The sequence below is a fragment of the Rhipicephalus microplus genome, chromosome X (genome assembly GCF_043290135.1).
Source record: "Rhipicephalus microplus isolate Deutch F79 chromosome X, USDA_Rmic, whole genome shotgun sequence".
Classification (NCBI taxonomy): domain Eukaryota; kingdom Metazoa; phylum Arthropoda; class Arachnida; order Ixodida; family Ixodidae; genus Rhipicephalus; species Rhipicephalus microplus.
In genome coordinates this window covers 25,519,639-25,540,609 of record NC_134710.1, presented here as the reverse complement: position 1 = coordinate 25,540,609, position 20,971 = coordinate 25,519,639, and the positions used below count along the sequence as shown (strand labels likewise).

At 46.7% G+C, this 20,971-nt stretch overlaps 1 protein-coding gene and 1 long non-coding RNA gene across 2 annotated transcripts in view; one reads left to right on the top strand and one right to left on the bottom strand.

Moving 5' to 3' along the window:
- Positions 1 to 5,235, top strand: part of LOC119175736 (uncharacterized) — a 21,450-nt gene extending 16,215 nt beyond the window's left edge. The window contains exon 2 of the mRNA XM_037426687.2: positions 4,716 to 5,235. Coding sequence (XP_037282584.2) covers positions 4,716 to 5,023 — 308 coding nt within the window. The 3' untranslated portion in view covers positions 5,024 to 5,235. The remainder of the gene's footprint in view (positions 1 to 4,715) is intronic.
- Positions 1 to 20,971, bottom strand: part of LOC142777507 (uncharacterized) — a 112,125-nt gene that overhangs the window by 60,947 nt on the left and 30,207 nt on the right. The window lies entirely within an intron of this gene.

Sequence of the window (20,971 nt, the reverse complement as noted above, 5' to 3'; positions counted from 1 at the left end):
CATAAGAGCAGCTTAAAAGCCGCAATTTGCGTCATCCTGGGACTTCTTCCACAGTGCGACCGCGGCGCAATATCGCCGTATTAATTAGCTCGCAACGTGCTCTGCGTTTTCTCTAATTGTTACCACCGCCACCACCGCGCGCACTTAACGAAACTTTGTTTCGCCGTAAATGAAATAAATTTGCCGCAGCCGTTGGAGTCTTGGTCGGCAACAACGCGGTTAGTTGTGGATGGCGACTACGCATTATCAAATAATTACTGCGAATAGGCTATAGATGATTACTTGTGCTCCAATCTTCGTCGGCTTCCTCTTAATTGGAAAGCAAATTCTTCGCTGCGTTGTAACTATAGCAGGGCGGCTGGGCCACGCGCGCGGCCACCTTTAAAGGGAGCGACTCGACTCGATGGTGACCGTTTCAAGACTGGTTTATTAAAGATGACTAGAAAGTTGGAAAGCAAAGAGAGAGGTAAAATAAGAAGAAGCAGAAGTAGAAACCGGTCCCACGAAGGCTACCGTGGGAATGACACGGGTGAAACCTCCTTCGCTTCCGTCGGCTTTGTGTTGGCGGCCCTCCTCTTGCCCCGTGAAATTGGCCGGCGAAGATCAACGTCTTCGACGGCGCCTGTATGGCGGGAAGGCGGGACGAACCCTTCGGAGTTCTCACCCGAGGCTTCTTCTTCTTATGTGGTTCTTACAAAGAAAAGAAGAGAAAAGTGAGCCCCGTAACTGTCTGCATCAGAGTGCGACACCTCAACAGTCGCTCACGAGGAATGAGGGATTAAAAGGTATATAGAGAGAGGAAGGAGAGAGCGAGGCGGAGGGACAGCGAGCGACGCAAGTAAAGAGTAGATAGGAAAGATGTACACGGTCGCAAGAGTCTGAGGACAGGGCACCACTCGGCGAGAGCTCTTGTCGGCGTCAGGAAATGGCGTATAGGGAGAGCCCAGTCGGCCAGAGCTGCGCTGTCGTCGGAGATCACGGGGACACAAGCGGTCGGCATGAAATCCAGCGACGGAGACTGACGCTTCTCAAGCGCTGGTAACCGCTAATTGGCATGAAGCGTTCTGACTAAAGTAGTTATGTCTTTCCGGTGATTCACTCGGGTCGCAATGATGACGTTGGCGGTGCGCGCTGTGCTGGCTCGTATATCGGTTGTCCGAGAGCGTCACTGTCGATCTTTTGCGTCACGCGTTAGCTGAGCTTTGTGCTCGGTGCGCCCCATACGAATTAACGAGATTGTGGCCCGTTATGACCGAATTAACGAGATCTTTGTTACATTAACAAACGTATATACTGGTTGGGACTGAAGAACACTTTTGAATCATCCTATTCTCCGCACTAACAAGGGTCGAATCAAGGAGTTTTTAGTGTACTCGGTTTCTTTATTCAGGTTCTAATTCCGGATTTTCACCGTTCTACAGAGGGCATAAATAGAGTTCAAGAAAATATAGCAATTCAGTTCTCGTGGTAACCGAACAACACTTCGGTAATTTGTGTTGGACTGCCCTAGCAATCCGGCTATGGTGTACGCCGCGAGGTTCCACACGCGCTGTAGAGAAGGTTCCTTTTCCAGGTAGATGGAGAGGAGGCGTTCTTAACTTTCATCCGAAAGCTCTTTTATTGAGCACATAAAAAAGTGATTTTCATTCAGCACATAAAAAAGTATAGAATTCTTGTATGACACACAAACTGTAAGCAGCATCGTTGATAGTACTGTTGTCCTTCTGCCTTTGTTTTTCTTTGGGGTCTCTTTTCTGCCATCTTTTATTTCACGCACCCCCTTCCCCAGCACAGGGTAGACAGCCGGTCTTAGAACTGGCTAACCTCCCTCTCTTTCTCCCTTCCTTCCTCCATCTCTCCCTTGTATGACACAAACCATACGGAATGATAGCGAGACAAAATAAAAAAAGCATAAGATTGATATGCGCCCGCATACCTAAGTCAAGAATGTAGCAAAGCCATTAAAGAAATGCACCATTCAATATTTGCGATACAAAAAATATAGGTAGATCCCACGTACAGTGGGAATCGATGATATGTAAACCACGAATGAGAAAGGTTGAATTGTCACATTAAAATCAACCCAACGTTACAAGGTGGACGTAAATTATGCCGTACATCATTCCATGTCATGATTATCAGGTTTGCGCCGGGCGATTATGCTCGTCGTCCATTCACGTCACGTAATGCTAAATATGGTGTATTTGAAACTAGCGAAACGGCCGCGAGCGCGCTGTGACCGTAGCATGTAGTCGTCTTTTACGTGACACGCATATCATTATCATCATGTTTCAACGTGTAATTTATTTTCGTCGTCTGTTCACGTCACGTAATACCCAATTTGGTATATGTGAAACCAGCGAAACGGCCGTGAGTGCATGATGAGCGTGGTATATAGTCATGTTCTTATATGACACACACATCATGATTATCCTGTTCGCCCCAGTGATATACCTTCGTCATTCATTCCCGTCCCGTAATAATGAATCAGTAATGATGACGGCAAAACCAAATTTACAACTCAACACAACATACTCGTTATGACCAATAAAGCATTGTGCCTAACTGTACGCCGTTTGGAACTCATTTACATGCGTGAGGGGTCGACGACAGGTGACTTACGGACACCGAACGATCCCACTATACTTCGCCCACTCATCATCATTGGCGTCGTGGATATGCCATGATTTTTTCTTGTGTTGCCTCACCACCCATCCTTATGTAACATGCTCGCTTGAGAGCCCTCTGGGAAAATATCATTAGTATAAACAACAGAAACACGAATTATATGCTGGCGCCTTTTCTCATCTTCTCTCGTTTTAAAGACGTACGTAGTCTTTCTTGGGATACTTGAATGCAGAAACTTTGGTCTGTCTGTCTGTCTGTCTGTCTGTCTGTCTGTCTGTCTGTCTGTCTGTCTGTCTGTCTGTCTGTCTGTCTGTCTGTCTGTCTGTCTGTCTGTCTGTCTGTCTGCCTGTCTGTCTGTCTGTCTGTCTGTCTGTCTGTCACATGATTTAGCCACCCGGCCCAAGTTTGAGCACTTTCTGGACACCCAGCCATCCTGAACTGGTGACTGCGTTCATACTTGTCAACATTGTCGATCAAAAATCCAATGTTACGCATATCTGAGGCGCAGCATCAATACGTAAGTATTAAGTGGTTTGTTTGTTTACTAGGTAAAAACATAAATACGTAATTATAAGGAATCTAGTGTTTTTTAGACTGATCTGAAAATACGATGCTATGCATAAAAGAAGGCCGACAGAATACTTTCCTCTTTCGATGACATTCGCAGCAAAGCATACACATACGCAGACAATTTTTTCTTCCTTGTTCTTAGTTGCACCACGAATATTTCGTTAAGCTATGCAAGAGTTCTGATTTCATATTTACAAAAGCATGAACAAGCATGAAAGAGTGCTCTTTCATCCAGCGGCCGTGGCACTTTCAATGTCCCACCTGGCTCTTCACAAACTCTAGAGTCTTAGGGGCCAAATTATGAGTCACACTGTCGTGGAGCTCTCCAAGTTATTTTTGGCCATCAGGTGTTTTTTACGCTTACATAAATTCAAGTATATAGTTGCATTTTGCCCCAATTTAAATGAGGCCACATTGACAGGGGATCAGGCCCTTGTCTTCCAGATTAGCAGTGCAGCACCATGCAGATGCTGCGGTGGGTGTCGACAGAGATATTGTGGCTTGGTCAACGTTTTTAGATACTGACAGTATCTAAAACACAGTCACAGCTTTGCCGCAATGGCGAATGAATGAATACGATAGCAACGAATCGGAAGGTCACGCGCACAATGTCAAGCAGATATAAACGGGCCCCGCATTTCTTACGCACAAATCACGCACGAAACGTACTCACTGGTACAGATAAACGCGAATAAACGTCGCTGTTTCTCGCAAATGGAGGTAGTGCAGCGATTACTTTGACCTTTGTGCGCCCCGTAGCTACAACAGAATCGTTCCAGTGTAAGCCCAACGCCAGCCAAGACATAGGATCGTCCCCACCGGGAGATAAGAGCGCGCGAGAGATCGTCCACTCCTCTCCTCTCCGCGGACCAAAGTACGCTTGAGAGATGAGAGCCGCCGCGCGCTCATTGTGCCATCTTGCTGATGATGTGAAAAACACAATATTACCCCCAGATGCCCGCCAACAGCGGCAAGTGGTAGATATATAGCTTGTCGTTTGAACGTTGAAGGAAGTATCTCTCGGTGGCTCAGGGATTAGTGCTCGGGACGCAGAGGTGCCACGTTCAATTCCGCGTGCCGAAGTCTTTTTCTGGACTTTTTTTTTCCTTACTTGCGTTTATATATATATATATATATATATATATATATATATATATATATATATATATATATATATATATATATATATATATATATATATATATATATATATATATATATATATATATATACGTATACGGTGCATGACGCCGACGCCGGTGGCCAAACCCAGCCGAGAGGGTTCATATAATTGCTATTGCAATAAAACGTTGGGTCCGGTTAGCATAGCGTGCTTCAGTTTTTTTTTTTTTTGACGGAGATTCGACGCTCAGTACACGAGCATTGCAACCTGTGCCGCCGCACGTATAAGGCAATAAAAAAAGAAAAAGAGCGAAGATTTGCAAGTGACGTCGGTTGGTGTTTCTTGGTGCACGAAAATGGGGTCACGCAGCTGTCCCTCTCTTTCCTGCGCGCAGGCGACCGGCCGTACAAGTGCGAGGCGTGCGAGCGAGCGTTCGCGCGCAACGAGGAGCTGACGCGTCACCGACGCATCCACAGCGGCGACAAGCCGCACGCGTGCGATCTGTGCGCCAGGCGGTTCGCCCGCAAAGACCACCTCGGCAAGCATCGCAAGACGCACCTGGACGAGGCGCACAAGCGCGTGCACGTGTGCAGTCAGCCCGGATGTGGCCACCGCTACACACGCACCGACGCACTGACCCGCCACCAGTGGACGGCGCACGCTATCCGCCGCTGCAGCCGCTGGCAGCCACCCGTCATCTGAATGCACTCTCTGTGACCTTTGGTGCGCAGAACTATACGCGAGGGGATGCTGCAGCCTTTTTTTGTCATCTTCCGATGTGATACGTACCCGTCATGTTTGTCTCGTGTATTTTAGCAACTATTTTGAACTGATGATGATCTTTGCCGTACAGACCGACGGGAAATGGTAGGTTTTCCATGTATGCGGAGCAACATCGGTCATTTTTATTTCCATCGTTGCTCGCTCTGTTCCTCCTAGCTGCACGCAGTGGCCCTTTCGTCGTGGCGCAGAGGCGGCTCATATGCGCCATGGTAGTCAAATCACCTGTTTACCCTTTTTGCCTTGCAAATAGAACTATCAGCAAACTGATGGGCTATTATTCCAGAGTAAAACAAGCCAGTAATATTTTTAAAAAAAGGGAAAAGAAGCAGCCAGGAAATCTCGCCTGCCACGTCGCCATATATTTTTGTCCATTTTTCTTGATGGTTTTGGTTTACCTAGAGGCTCTAACAACTTGAAGTCCGTATAGAGGAAGGGCCGCTACGGAACACCGTGGCTCCAGGGACGAAAGCCACGCTGCAATGCCCGTGTACGGAGCTGGTGACTCAGAGGGTCGGTGCGGGCAAAATGCAGGCCCGCACTCCAGGAGGTGGACCAGTACGAAGGAATGCGTCATTGGGATGGTTGCTATTGCTTTGATACCCGATGCATATGGGCACCATATAATCCGCTACACTAGTCGTCAGTGTAATGAACATTTTGCGTTGGCCTGATCAAGTCACAAAATTGTCCGCCGTGCACAAACTGATTGGTGTTTTCTTGGATGTATGGAGAGAGCGGATTATTATTAACTTCAACTCAACACGCAGTCCTGGAGCGTATCTGATGATTTATTTAAGACACCCGTACGAGAAATAAAAGACCGTGGCCAGAATGAAATGCTTCAATAGACGTCATTCGCCAAACATGGAAGCTGAAGTGCCGAGTGTAACCCCGCCGCGGTGGTCTAGTGGCTAAGGTACTCGGCTGCTGACCCGCAGGTCGCGGGATCAAATCCCGGCTGCGGCGGCTGCATTTCCGATGGAGGCGGAAATGTGTAGGCCCGTGTGCTCAGATTTGGGTGCGCGTTAAATAACCCCAGGTGGTCGAAATTTCCGGAGCCCTCCACTACAGTGTCTCTCATATTCATATTCTGGTTTTGGGACGTTAAACCTCACATATCAATCAAGTGCCGAGTGTACAAAGTGAAAGAATGGTTTAGATACACCACTGTTGCTTAAGCCGCTTGTCGCGGCTATGGGTAAGCGGAAGCAATCCGTGTAAACTTTCAACAGGTCTCATCAATATTATGTTCTGTATGACAAGGACATGCTAAAAAAATTGCCACGCTCTCAAGGGTGTTTTTGGTTTACATTAATCTCAAATTTTTGCCAAAATATGTATGTCGCCTTTCAACACTACCGTTTTGCAGTGTTTTTAAGATTCATCAGTCTCCGAAACATGTTCTTATTTATGTTGAAAGGAATTTTATGGATACTACAGTACTCTTTCCAGGAATGTGCCTTATTCGACACTGATTAAAAAAAACACTACGGGCAGCTATGGTAACCCTAATGGAAATGCATGTGCTTATACGTGCATTGAACCAAACAATAGGTTTTCCCCCCAAGAGAGGTGCGCGTGTGCAAGCATGTGCCATCGGGAGAAGAGGGGACAGTCGTCGGGCGATTTCAAATGCCCTGTAGATCCGTGCGATGAGGCTTATATACTAAACTATAATCGAATAGAAGTATATTGAAGCACCATATCGATAAGCTAATCGAGTCTTGTCTGCCTTGCGCATCCTTTCTTTTTGTACCTTTCGTTATTGTGCACACCACTAATTCCGGTTCCTGTTCGTCTACGCACGAGCGGTAATAAGCCTTAGTTTTTCACAGAGAGGCAACTTTGAAATGTCGATAGCTTTTGGCCAAGAATGTACCGCCAGTTGTTCACTGTGATCTTCTCACAAATGGAAAACTGCCTAACTAGTGCAAATGCGCACGTGTTTATTAGTGCAATAATAATGAGCAAGTTTATGTATAGAGCTTTATCCCCCTCAAACAATTGCCGTGCATGGGACTTTCTTAGTGACGCGGACACAGATTTCACCGCGGCAATTCAGCGCAGTCATGCTATGCTATATGCATGGGGGCCCGAGGCGATCGCCATAGCTCTGTGACAACGCAGGCAGGGGGTGGGTTGGCTTCAGATAGTTCGCGAAAACTCCAATTGACTTGGTTTGGTTTACGCCCAAAACGATCACTTACAAACCACCTTAAACTGAGTGTTATTGAATCACTGAGGTTGCCGTTTTATTCAGTATCACCGTAACCTCATATGTGGGGTATAACGTCCCAAAAGCACCATGATTATGTGAGACGCCGTAGTGCAGGGCTCCGGAAATTTCTACCACCTGGGGTTCTTTAACGTGCACCCAAATCTGAGCACACGGGCCTACAGCACTATCGCGTCCATCGAATGTGCAGCCGCCACATCTGGGATTTGATCTCGCGACTTGCGGGTCAGCAGCCGAGTACCTATAGCCACTAGACCACCGTGGTAGGGCTATGCACTGCAACTAGAGATGATCACGAAGTAAGGTAACATTAACGCGGCTTTAAATAAAACTGCCCAAACCTTCTTACAAGAACATGACGCAGCTGTATTCATGAGTATCATGCTGATTGGGTTGCAAGAGATCCTCAACAACATCGGGACACAAGGCTAAATGGGTCTGATCCTACGTAGCTCTCGTTTTTTTAAGTGATTTAGGTACTTCAATAAACTTTCCAACTGTGCACAGTACACAGCAACACTGCCCAATGAAAAGTGCATTCAGCTGCACTGTTTGTGGTTGCGATTCAAATGCTTCCAGCTATTTTTTGTGCCAGCCTATAATGTACAATATGTATGTTGTTTTTTTTTAAGTCACGGATCCCGTCGCAATGAACAATAGGAGTATTCATGCTATGCTACAACGTGAAGTCACTTGCCCTGCAAAATTATGAGCGAAAGTTATGTGGCCCAAGCTTCTCTTGAATATGTATTTGTACTCGCGCACGCTCGTTGTAAAACTACACAAATGAAGCAATAATTTACAACAGTATAACAGATGATTATCCACTTCGGTAATAAGTTTTTGTCTTCCCAAGTTCAGAATGCGATTCTGAGAATCACGTGACTACCTTCACATGCAAGTTAAACAAATTTTAAAAATTACTGAGGTTTTGGAAGGTTAATAAAAAAACTAGGGTTCCTCTTGGAGCGTTCACCAGTGCTGTTTCAATGAATTCAGCAAGGAATAAGTGTGCGCCCATATTCTAAACTTTCGTATAACAAATCGGATAGCGCTCTATTTTATTCGGTATTTTTATCAAATAACGCATACTCAAAGTAAGGAGTATTTTTCAATAATTTTTAATAGTAAGCACACAAAGGGTCCTCACTTCTGAATAGCGAGGGGCCACTTATGCTTTTTGAAGAATTGAACTACCATGATATACATGCAGCCCAGGCTTTCACCGAACTATATAAATCACTGGATGGAGGCGTTTTTCATTAAAACTCCAACGCCATTGTTGCTGCTGTTATTGAGCCCACAGTTATAAAGTATCTCAAAGGCGCTAGTCACTACTGTGCGTGAGCTTGCATCATGTTACATGAATGCGGTATTTTTTTTTCGGTTAAAAGCATTCGCAGTGTGCTTTTGCTAATGTTTGTGAAGAGGAATTGAAAAGCTCAACTGAAAATGGTTGCCTTACACTATTCGAAATCTATGCGCACAGTATTCAAACCGTATATTCGAATTCGATTCGATTTTCTCACAATTCGACTATAATTCAATTCAGTTTTAAAATACACTAATCACACGCATCCACCCAGCAATCTTTCACTTACCGTTTTTTAATGCTTCAGTTAGTCACCCAGCGTTGGGAATTCGAGACACTTGGGTTCCCCGGGTATGAGCTCTATGTTGGGAGTGATACCCAAAGTGGACCGCCAACGCAAAGCGACTGGTATTTTGTTGAACAGCCTTTCTTTTCAGTTAAAATAACAAACCGTATGCACTGCTGCAACACAAACAATCTCAATAAATGTATTACTTTTTTACAAGTTGTCTTAGTTGCCATGCGTGAAAAGAAAGCAGGTGGCATTGTCTGTCCTAAGTGTGCTGGTTGTTTATCCCTTTTAGATCACATAGCCTAACGGGGACGTATCCATGACATGACTGCAGCAAGGGCTAATCACGTTGTTTGCTTGGCGAATATTGAACACTGCAAGCGAGAAAATGGGAAGACGGTGCAACCAAAACAAATTATTTCGTCATCTATATTACAATCAAATAATTACAATTATACTAATTGAGGGTACCTCGAGCCAGACGAACGTCCTCTACACTTCTCTTCAAGGAAGGCCGCTGCTATCTCTTTCAGACAGGAAATAAACAGCGTACGGAGACGGGAACACGCCCCCTGTCGGGGCCACCACTCCGAATGCAGTTTCCCCTTTCAATACACCACTGGGGAAGCTGAGAGTCCCAATGCAAGTTACGTATGAAGGGATCTGGTTTAACTCTGAGACATGGCACTTGAGCACCGGCGTCGTGAAAAACTCCTGGTGCAGCCGGTGCCCTTCACTCTGCGAAGGTGAGCACTTATCACCTCTGCAGCTCCACTGCTTTTGTTCATCTTCCAGCTCGGCGGATGACGGTTTCCAATCTGTGCTGAGCCGCAAAGCGAAGAGGAGGAACATGAGGACGTCCTCATCCTCAACTATTCAAACTGTAAGTGAGGCGCCAAAATCGAACACTTACACCATCCTGTTTCTGCCTGCACTTCCTACCGTCAGCATGAAACGCCTTAACAGACAGTCTGTGTCGAGGTCTCTGGAAACGCTCGTGCCAAATGAGATCATGGACATAAGAGTGAACGCCAGAAAGAATATGCTGGCTGTTGACGTTTTGCACGCAAGTGCGTTGGGCGTTCTGCGCAGTGTAACTGACTTGGACGGCAACCAGGTGCGCTCTCATGTTCTCTTGGGATGTGATGTAGTAACCGGCGTGATCTACGACATAGATGTGGCTATTTCCAATAATGACTTACAATTTCTTGGCAAGTCAACAACTGATACTCCAATTGTTGATGTCACCCGGCTAGGCAAGTCTCGCTGTGTGAAGATTGCGTTTAAGAGCACATCACTCCCCTCTCATGTGAAGGTGGGGTACTTCAGACATGCTGTGCGGCCTTTCATTCCAAAGCCTCTCCAGTGCCGTAAATGCATGAAACTTGGACATGTGAGCAGCGTCTGCGAGAATTCGGTGGTATGCCACCGCTGCGCCGAGCCCCATGAAACAGATAAGTGCGTCGTAACTGTCAAGAAATGCTCTAATTGCAATGGATCCCATGAAGCCACATTGAAGGACTGCCCGAGGATTCAGAAGGAAATTGCCATATTGAAGGAGATGGTGCGCGATCACTCATCTCATCGAGAAGCCGCAGCTAAAGTCAGAAGGCGTCGTTCACGTTGACGTCGGTCTTCAAGGACGCCTGCTACCTCCTCGACACGTTTTCCAGATCCCTCATCAGTACCACCTCTTTTGCCTCCCAGACCACATGCCGTGGGAAAGGCTGTAAAGGACAAAGCCAGTAAGCATACCCTAACTGCGACAGAGTGGCCTGCACTTCAAAGGGAAGCAGCATCAAGCGAACCGAAGGAGTTTCATGACGGCCAGTCCGCGATCCCGGTTCGAGATCTTTCCAACCAAGACAGGCAAGTGACTGCAATCGTGCAATCATTAATTGCCACGATTCGCACACTACTGAGCAGCATACAATCTCCGTCTGCTAAGAGTGCACTGCAAATACTGGATGCACTGAAGAATCCAGTTCTCGCTAACGTCGTATAAGCACAATGGCTCAACAAAATCTCATCTTCCGCACTGAAGTTAAAAGTGCGTCGATTTTTCAGTCGAACGCCAGAGGCACGAAGTCCCGTATCTCGGACTTTCGCCAATTTGTTCGGGCCAATCAATTCTCTATACTTGTCATATGTGAACCAAACGTATCAACGCCTTATATATTGTCCGGTTATGAAGCTTTTTGTTCAGCCGCTCGCGAAGAACGAAGCAAAGTAATTGTTTACATTCGCACAGACTTGACTTATCTTTCGCACCCAATAAGTTCCAATGACGACAATCAGTACGTGTGTCTTCGTGTAAAGAAGAATGCAGTTTCGTTCACACTTATTGGTGGATATATATCTCCGTCATCACGATTTGACTGCGACAGATTAAAAGACATCCTAATGAGGACCGATGGGCCTTGGATCATCACTGGTGACTTCAACGCCCATCACATGCTTTGGGGGAGCACTAGGATGAATGCCAGGGGCCGGAACATTGTTACACTCGCCTCCGATTACGACCTTTCCATCATGAACGATGGTACCCCAACCTATCTGCGGGGTCTCACGTATGGCAGTTGCCTTGACCTGACATTGGTGTCACGGTGCTTCTCTCACAAAGTTAAATGGTTTTGCGATATTGAGACTCATGGGAGTGATCACGTACCCACCTACGTGACGATCGATGGTATCATAAAAAATTTCTCTTCTGGTGTTGTAATTAGCACTGACCGGTCAATGTTTACATCGCGTGTTGAGGACGCTTGCCAAGAAGGCCTCGCCTGCAGCCTGGAAAATACCATAGTGGAATCTATGCAAGCGTCCAAATGTAAATTACCATTTTGGTCTAAAATAACATAGTTTGACATCGAACTGGAAAGATTACGAGCTATACGAAGGCGTGCTGAATGACGATACAGACGCACAAGATCGATTTACGATCTTAGGGAAGCAAGACGGCTCCAGAAAAAGATTCAACAACGCATTTACAAGCTGGAGAGCGAACGCTAGAAAGCATTCTGCGAATCTCTAGACCCTCATAAACCGCTGTCATATATCTGGAGAACAGTTCGTGGTCTTCGCTCCTCTCCGCAACAACGGCACCCTTTTAAAGCTTTGGCACTCCATCATGGAAAAACAGAACTCGAGGTGGCTGAAGAATTTTGCACGAGAAATGCCGGGAATATTATGAACGAAAGCATTGACGCCATGATCGTTCCTGAGACGCGATTACCAGAAATGGACATTCGATTCACCATGGAAGAACTGGAAGGTGCGTTAGTCGCTTCTAAGCGCATGTCATCGCCAGGTCCTGATGGTATTACTTATAGTGCATTGGGACACCTTGGACAAAAAGCCAGAAAAGAACTTTTACCATGCTTCAACAACTCCTGGCTCAGCGGCAGTGTTCCCCGAGAATGGAAAATAAGTCGATTATTACCACTTTTGAAATCGGTAAAATCACCGTTGGACTTGACAGCGTATCGCCCTATTGCCCTCACAAGCTGCCTCGGAAAAGTGATGAAAAGAATGGTTCTATTTCGTCTCGAGTGGTACTTGGAACGATACAGCAAATACCCTTCTTGCATGGCAGGCTTTCGTCGGGGCCGCTCCTCCATCGACTGTGTCCTTGACTTATCGACATTTGTTCAGAAAGAAAAAAGTCGCAAGCGCATATCAGTGGCACTCTTTCTTGACGTGAAGGGTGCATATGATAATGTAGCTCACGATGCCATCCTCACTTCTCTCGCAGCAATGGGCATTGGTGGACGAATGTTTCAATGGATAAAAGATTATATAACTGGCAGGGGTTTCTTTGTGCAAACATATGAGGGTACAACTGCTGAGCATTACACGTACTGCGGAGTACCTCAGGGAGGTGTTTTAAGCCCCACATTGTTCAATGTTAACCTCATTCGTCTGATGAAGGTTCTGCCAAAGTCGGTGTGCCTGTCCATATACGCCGATGATATTTGCCTTTGGAGTGCTGCAGTTACTCGCCCTCAGGTGCGTGCACAAATACAGCGGGTAGCAACCCTCACAACAGCCTACCTTCAGAAACAAGGCCTAACTATATCAACTATGAAGTGCGCGTTGATGGCGTTTACACGCAAACCAATGACGCCATACCCTGTTTACATCAATGGGCAGAGTGTCAAATATGCACGAACGCATCGTTTCCTGGGCATAATAATTGACAGAAATCTTTCGTGGAGCCCGCATTGTGCGTACTTGAAGAAGAGACTGATATCTATTGTGCATATAATGAAATTCATGTGCGGCAAAGGATGAGGAACTTCCGTGGCCTCCATGCTACAGCTGTACAGGGCCCTATTTCTGGGTCTATTGCGCTACAGCTTGCCGGTACTGACTAACACTTGCAAATCCAATACTCATTCATTGGAGAGTTTGCAGGGTCAGGCACTGCGTATCTGCCTCGGACTGCCCCGATGCGCTTCTACTTATGCCACAATCATGCTTGCCAAAGACCATCCGGTCAGGACATATAGAGTTGTGGATTGCCTCAGAGCGCACATTCGACATGCTAGCCGTGTCCCCGACCACAACTTGGCCCTTCTACCCTCCGGAAGACCACGTGCTACGTTTTCATACGTCATAGCCAAGCACCTAAACAGCATTCCATCAGGATATACGCCAGCTGCGAGAATGGCATGTCCTTTGTGGTGCCTGGACCAGCCGCAAGTACGTCTAGAAATTCCGGGTATCAAAAAGAAAAGCAATCACTCCAGAGTAGCATTGAAGCAAGCAACACTGCTATTATTACATGAGTTGTACTTGGACCAAACGCAGATATACACTCATGGGTCCGTCTCGCCCAGCAGCTCATCAGGTGCCACTGTAATTCCGGCTGCAGCAATGACAATCAAGTTTAAGTTGTCCCATATGACTACATCTACGGCATCAGAGCTTGCTGCTATAAGGGCTGCTTTACAATATCTCGTTCAAGAACGTCCAGGAAAATGGGTCATATTCTGTGATTCGAAGGCAGCGCTTCAGAGTTTGCAGTCTACCATGCGTAGGAGGAGTCATGAATAATGGGTACAAGAAATAAGACATTGCCATCATGAAGCTCTAGCACGAGGGCATGATATTATATATCAATGGCTGCCTGGACATATCGGTATTACCGGAAATCAATTAGCCGATGATGCAGCCCGCTCAGCCCATGAAGGAACCCGTGCAGTCCCGATTCCTCTATCAATCCAGCAAGACAACTTTACCTGCTGGCTCGAGATCTCACACGCGTGTTCTGGTCGTCTACCAGCTTCCAAAGGTGTCAATTTTATGAACTCGATCCTTCGCTCAAGATAAAGCTACCATCACAACTTTCCCGCTCCGATGCGACACTGTTATGCCGCCTTTGGTTGGGTGTTGCATTTACAAAGGTGTACTCCTTTCGCATTGGTATGGCAGACACTCCTACATGCGACTACTGCGGAGCTGGAGAGACCATCGAACACGTCCTGTGCAGCTGCGCTTGCTACGACACACAGCGATGCCAGCTCCGGATGGTTTTGAATCAATTTGACCCCGGACCATTTTGTGTGCAGAAGATACTAGGACCTTGGGCCTCAGTTGCGCAGAAAGCGACTAAAGCACTGCTACTTTACTTAAAGTCAACAAACCTGAGCGACCGCCTGTAGACTGTGTGTGCTCCTCGAGTGTGCTCGTGATTGTGTGTACCTTCTCATCTCTCTGCAACCTCTTTTCTCTCCTTCATCCCTTCCCCAGTGCAGGGTAGCAAACCGGGTGTGCGTCTGGTTAACCTCCCTGCCTTTCCTTGCATCTTTATATATATATCTCTCTCTCTCTCCAGCTCAGCGGCGGAGGTCGCATTTCGATTGAAACTAAATGTAGTGACCGAGCATGCACTGTGCAATGCCAATGCACGTTAAATAACCCCACGTGGTCGAAATTTCCGGCACCCTCCACTACGGCTTCCCTCGTACACTCTCAGTCAGGTGCCGGATAACGAACGGCATACAGGCGGTGCGCTCCTGCGTACTGACTGAAATCCTGTCCATAGGGAACCCAGCAATAAAAAATACCCGTGACAGCCGTGCGGCGCGGAAGTCACGCATACAGCTGGTAAGAGCAGGCGCAAGAAAGGAAAAAAGAAAAAAGGGGGAGAGCCACCGTCTCTGTCGCTCCAGCCTGGCGCCAGGAGCCAGATGAACTTACGCAGAACCGTTCAGCCACAAGCGCAAGCACGGAAAAAAAATACCTCCCCCCCCCCTTGCCACCACCGTGCCAGCTGGGCGCCCGGCGCCAGAATCACATTCACCGTCACCTGCATGCCGTGGCATTTGTGCGTCGCGGCTTTGTCCCGCTGTTTTGTGATGGTCGTTTTTTAACAAGATGGTCTCTGTGACAGAAACATTTTCCAGTGCTATACGGCACACTTTATTCAAGATATCACAAATCTTTTACATTTGGGCAAACACTGGCATGTGCAGTCTGATCGTTATTCTTTTGATTTCAATAAATGAGTACAAACAACCTTCCGTTTATCAGTTGTCGAGGTATGACATTGTGTCATGCAGTAAATAAGAGTACTAGTGCATGCGCGACAGCTTGCTGAAACACTGGCCTATATATGTTGACGCTCATGTTTTACGAAACAAGTTGAACTGATGATTTTAGGAAAGCATGACTAAAAAAGAAACTAACCTAAGGCATCGAGACAGAGAAATATCAAAATTGAAAATCGATTGGTCGATGTTTGATTAGTATTTGCGTAATTTGATGATGAACATCCATTTCAGAAGTCAGGTGCAGAAGTCAGCAGGAGAGCGTATGTCACCGACATTTGCTCACTCTTTTGAATATTAAGTACAGTTTTCATATTCCAGCATAAATTTGTAACAGTGAACCACAACCAAGACAACCAGTGTGCTGCTGTGGAGATAATGTACCAGCTATAAAAATCCCCATTTTCTAAAGAGCAACGGCGTGAAGTAACAATAAAAATATTGAGGTTTGTCCTGCACCATTTCTTGACCCCAACTGCACGCGGACGTTCGCGAAAGAGATGTGCAGAAGCATTATTTATTTGGAGGGAGACCGACCTGTCCGTTGCTAATTTTTTTACGTCATACTTGACCTTGGCGCGCGTTTCGGCATTGACTTGAACAGCGGTGTGATGCTGAATAAAGGTAAGAGTAGCCACTCCCCATAAATAATATCACTTAAAGACTGTAAATGAATAAAAAGCACTCTATATAGCGATATAATGCGCATAAATTCTAATTGCAGAAATAAGTAATCGTCGTAATGCTAAAAAGGTGCTACTATCCCAGCGTGCAGGTCGCGGCAGTTCGCGCGTACAAAATGCAAATGTTAGAATAGGCACGCTAAAGTACCCATGCAAAGTTTACGTGCGAAAGCACATTGTCTTCAAACAGCTGAGAATGGGCTGCTGTCACTGACACGCGTGTACCTCCCGACATAAATCAGCCAAATATCTCACAGCACACGCACGTGCGAAAAACGTACGCAGGTTTCGACAGCCGAACACAGCCTTGTCCGCAAATTTCGGTGAGCGTAACACCCGCGGTTCACGGGGAAGCACTGAAACGCACAAACACCCGTTATTCGTACTTGCGGAACGGCGCACCACGAACCGAAACCGAAAGCGCTCACTATGGTTGTCTCGAGTTCATGCAGCCCTACAGACTATTCGCTTATCAAATGCATGCGTATGGCACAAAAACAGTTCAAGGTTCCGCCGCAGCTCGCTCGCTGGATTCCGTGCCGACCGGTTGTGCCCTCGTGATCTCTGACGACAGTGCAGCTCTGGCCGACTGCGTTGGTCCTACGCCACCTCCTGACGCCGGCCCCCGACGACGACGACAGCGTAGCTCTGGCTGACTGGATTAGCCCTACGCCATCTTCAGTTGCCGACAAGAGCTCTCGCCAGTGGTGCCCAGACTCCTGCGACCGTGGTTCATCTTTCCTACGTTCTCTTTACTTCCGTCGTTGCTCGCTCTCCCTGCGCATCTCTCTCTCTCTCTCTCTCTCTCTCCCTATATATATATATATATATATATATATATATATATATATATATATATATATATATATATATATATATATATATATATATATATATATATATATATATATAATTTCATCTTTTTAATCCCTCCTTACCCCCATCCCTTGTGAGCTGCTGTGTAGGTGTCGCACCAGATGTAGACAGTTACGGGGATCACTTTTCTCTTCTTTTCCCCTTTTATAACCACATAAGGTACCCTGGACGGACGGTTTGCAAAAAGCCACTTGGTAGATATATACCCGCAAAAAGTCTAACTTCTGTGCGGTGGCGCTGTGGTGCAATAGGTAAGACATCTGCTTTACGTACATGTGGTCCCGAGTTCGATTCCAGTGCTGGTGTGGTCTGCAAACGTAGGTGATAATGACACTAATGGTTTTCCACTTACCTCTAATCATAATACCCGCCACATTATCAGCGAGAAACCGCTCTCGAAAGCGTAGAAAATGCTTTCTTTCCGCCACCGCATCAGGGCCAGGCCGCCTACAGAAATGTCGCGTCTAACCGCAGGCTGTATCTTGCCAGAAAAAATTTGACCAAAAATCCCAGCTAATCATTGTCCCGGCAATTCTGAAGGCCACGTCAAATCGTGCCGGTTTCTCTGGGACCCGGTTACGGAGCCACGTAGAAGCGGCGATAATTTGACTTGATTTCCTGCCTGCGGGCGTTTAACATAGGCAGGATTCGACTGAGAGTGTAGTCATATCGTGGTCTTCGGATGTTAAAGCCCAGATATTGTCATTACTTTCAATTGTTTTGCACCAGCCTATGCTCGAGGTAAAACGAAAACTGTACACTGGAGCAAAGTGATGCATTTTGGGAGCTGGTATAGGCTCATTTTGAGACTTCCCGCGTAAAGAATTACACTTACGTAATGAGCGCACACTCCCGTATAGGGCCCTGCGGCTAAGGTATACTGCGCGGCTTTCAGAGCCCCGAGTGGCTGGCCAGACCGATAATATCTTTGGTATACAAAATAAAACAAGAAAAATGTCTTTTCTATGCGCGGATCGGAACCCATGCCCTCATGCTCCGGAGGTGAGTGTCCTAAGCAGTAGGTTGTGCACCCATGCTTCAATGAAGTGGATACGTTGATTGATATGAGGGGTTTAACATCCCAAAACCACCATATGATTATGAGAGACGCCGTAGTGGAGGGCTCCGGAAATTTCGACCACCCGGGGTTCTTTAACGTGCACCCAAATCTGAGCACACGGGCCTACAACATTTTCGCCTCTATCGGAAGTGCAGCCACCGCAGCCGGGATTTGATCCAGCGACCTGGGTCAGCAGCCGGGTACCTTAGCCACTAGACCACCGCGGCGGGGCTGAAGTGAATACGTGCGCATCTAAACAATGTGACTAAGTTGTACCTACGGTGCAAAAGAAATGTAGAACGTCAACACTTTCTATGCAGAGTTTAGTCATACTTGCGGTACCACAGTAAATGTCATCTCCACACACGATGAGAGTCGCCATGGAAGATTGTACACATCAGCAAAATCTTTTTTTTTTTGAAAAAAAAATAATTTAAAAGTTGCATTTCCGTGGTCCTCCTGAGACGGCTGTTGGATGTGGTCACTAACAAGTAGAAGCCAACATATATATTTACTCCATCTCGCGAGTGTTCAGACCCTTCCATACTTGGCAACTGGTAGGTGTTCTGCGACTTCTCTGCGAAAATGTTCGAGTGGCTGCTCTTTATGTAAGTAAATTTTTCTATGCTGAGCACGAGTAAACCCAGACTAAGACAGCAAGAGACAGGTGCTGACTTGACAGCTTCCGACTTCAGTTTTTTTTTAGCTTAGGTGAAAATTGTTCGTTTTAGATTAATGCACGAATGTGCACGTGGAAGCCATTGTTATGTCATTCTTGTCAGCTATAAGAGAGAATTTTTTTTAAGTTTCGCTCAACAGTCAGTGTCCATCCCGTATCTTCTACTCCATGTCCAGTTTTATAGCGCTTGTATAGCCGCGAAGCTACAATTCTGGGTCCTTGTCCTCGAAGGTCGTAAGCAAAAATTTTTCATGTTGGCCTGTCATCAGTTCTTGGCCGCCGGTCAACAACAAAAAGCTCTTATGAACGAGAAGCGCCATGAATTCGGTCCCCGTATTTACAGAATTGATTTTCGTTGTTTCTTCTTTGGCCGACGTATGGGTGCTTATTATGCGAGTGTGATCGGCGTAGAAACGGCATTATTATAGCACTGTTTCTAACCACGTATCGACGACAGCTCGGTAAGTTTTGGTAATACACCTGAGATCCATACTAAAAAAAGAAAAGACAGAGACCTTTAAGCTTCGCCTTGAAAAGATGAATGTGATAGCGTCCTTTTGCCCCTATTGCGTACATAAACCACTTAGTGCCTAAAGTCGTGGGTGTGCCCCCCCCCCCCCCCCCCAGCTCGTACGTGACCAGTTATTTCGATAACTCACTCAGAAGGTGCGGACGGACGGATGGACAGACACACAGAAGGACGGATGAAAGGATGGACAGGCAGACAGACAAAAACAGACAGACAGACAAACAGACAGACAGACAGACAGACAGACAAACCTAGGCCTCCTCTATTTTATCAAGTCCAGCCAGATACGCTCAATGCTGCTGTTCACCACCCTCTCTTCTAACCCTTTGCTGCTCTCGCCCATCGTCTGCTCTCGCCCTTCGGGTGTGCAACGGAAATCGTATGAAGTAACTTTTGTTCAGTTGTGTACAGACCCGTGGGCGGCGTCTTGCATTCTTCGTGCTCACAATATTGGCGGTCACGCTGGCTCAGTGAAAGATACGGTTCTTTGGGATAACTTATCCCAAAGCTAAGCGGGCAACCAATGGGGAAGCGTCACTGCAACGCTACTGCATGCTCTCACTTTAAGAGTGCTGCGATATTGCGTCGAGCCGCTAACAAGAAGCATGAAGGGAAAAAAATCTGACCGTATGATATTGGAAACACGTCTATCGGATCTACTGGAGAAAGCACTCGGAAGCACGTGTGACGCAAGCAGCGCTATACCAATTATGTAATGTCGCACCACGACCACTCCCTGAACTATAAGGTGGACCGACGGTTTCCGTTGAGAAGCACGCGTTTGCACTGGCATTGAAAGAAATAAAGAAGGCGCTGAAAAGACAAGCAGGTGAACGAACGGATGGACGGACGATTCACGGTTCACCAATGAAGCCCTACGAAGCTTCGCCCCACTCATAATCATTCACTTCGCGGATATGGTGTGATTTTTTTTAAAGACGACAGTCTTTCTTGGGGACCTTCGACGCAAAAATTTCGGTCTGTCTGTCCCTTGTATTGTTAAGGATCTCAGCACTGTTTACCAGTAGTCGCTCCGAATCCCAGCGCTGAGCACCCATTGTTGTCGACTGGGGTCTACCCGGTCTTTTGTGGTAGAGTGGTGTAACTTCGGGTGGAGGAAACTAACGTCGACAAGATGGGGATACAAAAAACAAACAGGTTTATGACACTATTTACAATTATTTACAGCATGAGGTTAGGAGTTCACAAACCACGAGCGTGGTGGTTGAACCATTACAATTCAGAGCGACATCCAGCACTCTGCAGCGTCGTTTTAAGCCCTGTCGGGCTCCTCCGCCTTGATTGGAACACCAATCACACACACAAGACACCGCCCACCGGGCATCAGTCAGTAACATACGGTCCGCCGAAAGTTAATGCACCTCTTGACGCAATGCTCCAAGGAGAGGGGAAATGGGGGTTCTCTCCCGAAAAAATTTGGCGGTTGGGTTGCTTCTCCGGTTTTTCCCTGGAAGGGAAGCCAAGGAGTAGACACTTGAATCGCGGAGATCGACCTGTGCGATTGGTCGGCACGGAGGAATCACTTGTAGGGATTTTGGCTCGCGGACCGTCTTCTAATCCTTCTGTCGCTTCCGCCTCTGGATCCGAGAAAACGGGGGTTCCGGGCGTGGGAGCGCTGCCCGGCT